Source organism: Galeopterus variegatus, unplaced genomic scaffold, assembly GCF_000696425.1.
Source record: "Galeopterus variegatus unplaced genomic scaffold, G_variegatus-3.0.2 Scaffold4760, whole genome shotgun sequence".
Lineage (NCBI taxonomy): Eukaryota > Metazoa > Chordata > Mammalia > Dermoptera > Cynocephalidae > Galeopterus > Galeopterus variegatus.
The window spans coordinates 153,473-159,539 of record NW_007730871.1 but is presented as its reverse complement, the minus strand read 5'-3'; the positions used below and the strand labels follow the sequence as shown (position 1 = coordinate 159,539).

General features: G+C 34.6%; 1 protein-coding gene across 1 annotated transcript in view; it reads right to left on the bottom strand.

Moving 5' to 3' along the window:
* Positions 1-4,536: 4,536 nt before the first annotated feature.
* The window catches only part of TTPA (tocopherol (alpha) transfer protein), a 14,378-nt gene continuing 12,847 nt past the window's right edge, over positions 4,537-6,067 (bottom strand). Inside the window, exon 5 of the mRNA XM_008588278.1 lies at positions 4,537-5,069. Within this exon, the coding sequence (XP_008586500.1) occupies positions 4,896-5,069 (174 nt within the window). The 3' untranslated portion in view covers positions 4,537-4,895. The remainder of the gene's footprint in view (positions 5,070-6,067) is intronic.

Here is a 6,067-nt window from a genome sequence, read left to right as displayed (position 1 = left end):
ATGCCTGACCATTCCCCATCCCAGACCGCACATCTCCCCAAGTTCACCATGCTCTGTGTAACACATGATAAAGCACTGCTCTGGGAAACCTGCCCAAACAGCTGGACACAGCAGCAGCACGTGTTTTTGTATGCCTGACCATTCCCCATCCCAGACCGCACATCTCCCCAAGTTCACCATGCTCTGTGTAATACATGATAAAGCACTGCTCTGGGAAACCTGCCCAAACAGCTGGACACAGCAGCAGCACGTGTTTTTGTTTGTTTGTTTGTTTGTTTGTTTGTTTCCTGACTTCATGAGAGCCAAATTGCAACTAAGTTTTATTTATTTGGCAATGGTTAATGATTCTTCTGAACAACTCCATAGGGGCCAGCCTGTATATATGTATATGAAATTAAAGAATTGAAATTTAAAACAAAATTTAAAAGGAGAGCTGATTAGTTAAGATATATAAAACAGAGAAATTGAAGTGAAGTTTGAAACAAAAATAAAGCCCAATGGGTAAGAAGTTATCATTGTAATATAGCTAACATTTAGAATGAGAGAGAAAAAGCAGAGGGAGGACTCAAGTCTGAGATCAGCCCAGCTTCCCAGTAAACAATATTCTATTTAGCACGGTGCCACACAGGCCCTGTGGCTGTTCTCCTGATGACTGTCACCCAGTCTTGCAGCAAGAAATACTCCTGGGTCAGGTCTGTCCTCTGTGAGTATTGACCCTTTGCTAGACACTGGTTAGATACTGGCTGTACAAGGATGAAAAAAACTGTCTGCACTGAAGAGCACTTTCTAGCAGGGAGACAAACAGGTGAGCAGCTATAAATCCAGACAGGGGGACACATCAGTGGGAGCAAAACATTCTTGCTGAGGAGGGTTAGAGAAATCTTCTCAGAGGTGACAAGTGAGCAGGACTATGAAGGTAAGTGAACAGAGAAAAGGCATCAAGCAGAAGAAACAATAAAAGCAAAGGTTCAGAGTACAAAACACACACACCTCACCTGCTTTCCACCCCACCCCTCTGCCCCTTGCTACCGATTCTGATATGTCTTGTGTGGAAGGGGTTGTATTTTCAAAGTGGCAAGAAGGTTAGTGTGCCTGGAATACAGGTGAAGCGAGGAGTCCTGCAATGCGAGCATGGAAAAACAGGTTGGGCCTGGGCGTGAAAGGCCTTGGGTGCCAATTAGTAATTTAGCCTGCACGCAGTGCTGCTCTTTTGAGATCAGGAAATGAAATCTTACAGAAAGATAATTCTGGCAGTGTAGAAGGGGTGGGTAAGAGAGGAACAATGGGAAACTTGTAATCCAAGAGGATATTGCAGCACATTTGATGACGGATGATTAGCCTCAGAAGTGGATCAGGGTCAGATGTTTCCAGGTAGGACTGATAGAATCTGATGGCCATTGATCCCTGGTGGCCTGTGGAATCAGGTCAAATAGGTACACTGTGGTGTTGTGGGTCACGTGGACCTTACAGCCAGACCAGCCAAGTTCAGTCTGATTCTGTCATTTTCTAGCTCTGTGATTCTGAACAAAGGAAGTAAAAGTGGGCATAATGCCACTCAACTCAGTTTTTTTGCGGGGAGCCCAAAGATTAAAAATGATGCAATGTATGTGAATCTAAAACAGTGCCTGGCACAAAATAAGTAATCAATACATTTTAGTGCCCTTCAGCTGGTACTCAAGGTCTATCATAATTTAATTCACATGGATCCTTCTAGGAAAATGCCCTACTCCCCTGTACCCATCACCTCCATCCAAAAATATAGGGTTATTTACTATTTTTCAGATATGCTCTATTCTTTCTTATCTCCAAGTCTTTGCTCATGCTATGTCTTTCTGGGAATATCCTTCCTCTCCTCAGTTCTGATTGATACCTAGGAAAGTTAATTCCTCTTAAAGGTTCTTCTTCAAATAGTACCTTCTTTAAGAATACAACCTCAATTACCCAAAGTGGAAATTATCTTTCCTTTCATTAAACTCCCAAAGCACTTAAGATCACTCTAATGGCCCTTACAGTACACTGCATTTTAACTGGCTATTTGGGATATATATTTTTCTCTCTCCCAGGTAGCATTGGTTAATTTTTCTATTCACTATAGTACTTAATTCTATGTACAGTGTTATCAAAAGTAGATATTTAATAGATCAATATGATTGACTTGAATAGAGAAGAGGAGAACAATCGGTCACGTATGAGGTATGGCGGCACGAGGCGGATGGTATATGTCCTTGCTAACCAGAAAATTACTGGGGATGTACCACTGCCAACTGTAATTTTATTATCCTCATTTCTATTTCTATCTTTGTAACTTATAGTTCCTCCAAGTATGGTGAAATTCAATATACAAGGCCAGCAAGAAGTGTTTCAGACACCACCACCTTGCTAGTTGGCTGGGTTTTTTGTTTGCACATTTGACCTGTTTTATGATCTATAGTATTAATTTAGGTGAATAGGAAAAATAATATTTGCAATAGGACTTCAGTTCTATTTCTGCAAGAAAAATCTATTTTGACAAAGAAAATCATGATCTAGGCTAACAGCAGATTGTTTCAAAATTACATTATCTATCCTGTACCTTGCACTCAATTTTTCTGTGAACCTAAAACTGCTCTAAAAAAATAAAATCTATTCAAGAACATCAAACTGTCCGATGAAGTGGCACCCTATGGCTTTTTGACTTAGAAGCCTTCATTAACCTCTTAAGTATGCATGGCTTAGCTTTATACTAGTTTGTAGTTCCTTCATGTACAGCAAAAGACATAAGGGGAAGATGGTATTGAACTAAGCAGCAAGGAAACCCAGGCTGCATTGAAAACTTATAAAGAAAAAACTTACATTTGTGTAATGGGCAACTAGATATGGTAAGTTTTTCTTAAACTTTTTCTGTAAGGAAAAGCAGTTTATGAAAAAGAATGCCTAATATTCATATTTTAAAATAAAGAGAAGACTGCAAACTATGGTTTATGTGAAAGATGTTTATTTCCTTTTGAACAATATTAAAACAAATAAATTATTGTGCAGTTCAATAACACAATGAGCATGTTATAGAGTCAATCTTCTAAAGGCACTTCTGCTACAATCACAGTAAAGTCATGCAGACAATTAGTCAGCACCTCATAAAATTGCCGGCTTATTTCACATTGTACTTCTAATGTTTTTCAGTGAATTACTTCATTTTATAAAAATTTCAAATCCTGTCATAAAATGTACCTATGTGATTGACTTATTTTAATTCTATTTACTGTTATAAACGTTATCCTTTATTCATGTGCTAAACTAATTGTTCCTTCATCAACTCATAAGAAAGTGCTTTAAATAAGCCAAACGTAAATGAAGTGGAACTTGTGATGTAAATCTCCTTCTAGGTATAAAAGATGGATAAGCTAGAGGCTCATTTATTCTTTATAAATGATTTTGTTCTGTTATTATTTTAATTATATGATTTTTAAATTGTATGATTTTATAAAGACTTTCAATTTTTTTTAAAAAAACAGGCAGGACCCCATTTTTTAATAAAAATTATCATGTAAAGTTAGCTTCCCAATGCTATATCAAAATCAAACATGTTCTCTAAAGAACATCCACAATTATTCTCAATTATGTGATAGATGTATGTAATCATAAGCATCAGCTCACCTGATTAGACTAAATTTCTTATAAAGAAAAACACTCTTCACAGATCCTTGCACAAAGATACTATTATATGATTAATGTTGAGTCTCAACAAGCTGAACAAGTGTTCAGCAAATTTTGTATACCCTGTTATTTCATTTCAAGTTTAAAATTAAATTAAGAAATTATAAAATACTAAGTATAAAATTTACATCATAAATTGGAAGCTATTTGAATGCAAGGGCTGAAATTTTATCTCCTCAATAAATAAAAAATTCCTTGATATAAACTACAATACCAACAATACATTTTAACTACTATTTTTTTTAAGTAAACATGAATTGTGGGATTTGGTTAGAATATCCTGATATATAATAGTAAAACCCAAATTGTTTCATCCATAACTGAAAAATAGCAGGTGTAATAAACAGTGCTTTTAAAAATGTAAACATTTTCTTTTCTTTGTGTAATAGTGTTATTGTTTAACTAAAAACAGTCCATGTGTATGAGCAACTAAATATAATTCCACCTCTAAATCTCTATGAAGTCATGATAAGAGACATAAACAGAAGTCAAAATTACATTCTTGATTTGATTAAAAATGCAAAACAGTATGAAGACATCATACTGAAATATTTTCTAAATAATTTTTATTAATCAACAATATTAATATGAGTAATTTCATAGAGACCTATAGATGCTCATACAATAGTATGGCATATAAACTCTTCATTCAAAAGTTTCTGTTGTGCAAATGTGCTAAAAAAGAATTTCTCTGAGATGAACTGTCTTGCAGACCTACAGAAATAACTGTAAAGCTGTATTTGGTTTTTAATCTGAAATATTATCTAATATAACACACACCAAAATAAGTGTTAATAGTTTTTTTTTTCCATCAGTTGATTTGTGCTAATATTTCTTTTCAGTGGACTATTTATAAATTTATTACTAAACCAATGTAATCAGAGAACTTGTTTAAAATGAAACCTTCTGGAAACATACAAAGAGGCACATAAATAGCTACTTTAGAAATAACTTTCTGTGTTATCTCCTCAAGTGCAAAAATTGGCAATCTCTTCTGTGCTTTTAAAGTGCACTAACAATTACTTTAAAAGTAAAAAAGAAAAATGCATTTAAAAAGTAAAAAAGCTTCCCAAATACCCATGTTGCTCTTGTCAGAAGATTTTTACATTTTTCAACATCAGACAAGCATTAATTAGCTAACCAGGTAAGATCTCATTCACATATTTTTAATTAGGAAGTCGTTCACATGAAATAACTTCTTCTCATTGAATAGTCTCAGAAATGCTGCTGAGATAATCTTCAGACTTCATTATAAAATTTGTCCACTCCTGACAAATGTTCTCCATGGAGAATTCTTCACCACCATATTCCAGAGGAAGAATGTCTGGAAAATGCTGAAGTAAGCTTTGTTTATAATTGCTTCCATGCATATGAATCTGAAATAGCCAAAATGTTTTAGAAGGCAGCCCCTCTGCCTCTCACTATATTAGATGCATTACCAATGTAAAATCAACCTCATAAAACAAGGTACTCTAATAACTTCCAAGATAGGACACTGTGTATAGATATTACATCCTTTATTCCTCTGCATATAAATCTAAGAATTTTACTTACGTTTAGATTGTGCTGCTGTGAATCTAAAAATCTTTGTTTTCTTATATTTGCATTCTTATAACTGTACAAAATTTTTAAAAAGAGATTCTTTTCCTCTTTCCAAGTAGATTTTTAAACACTAAATAAAATTATTTTATAAATTATATTTCCTGATACATAGGTGATTCTTACCAAAATATCTAATATCCTGAGACTATTCTATAGATGATAAAAAATGTACTACCTGGTATTAATTCATATTAAATAGAAGCATGTATATCTGAGCACACAATTAGGTATATGAGGAATAATTTATGTGGTACAGTCAATGGATATCCTTGTACAAAATTAAGAGACAATTACGATGGTTGAAAACCTCAAATTTTCAAATATTTTAAAGTATAAAAATTGATCTTAGAATGCCCTGAAGTTAAGATAAAGCCATAGAAACTTAAACCAAAAGCACATCTTGCTAAAATAAATAAATTACTAACCTTTTTCCATTTTCTTGGGCAAAATGTTCATCTACGCATTCAACAATCATTTAACAAACATCTACTATGAGCTAGAATATGAGGACTGATAAATGAAATGGGTATCCTACACTCAGGAACCTCACAATCCCAATCCTTGATTTTTTCTGAAATGTTTAAAATACTATCAGTTAATTGAGAAGAAATTCTATCTACTCGATAGGACACTGTGTATAGATATTACATCCTTTATTCCTCTGCATATAAATCTAAGAATTTTTGGGCCGGCCCGGTGGCGCACTAGATGGTGCGCCGCTTGGGAAGCACGGCGGCGCTCCCGCCCGAGGGTTCGGATCCCACATACGGAC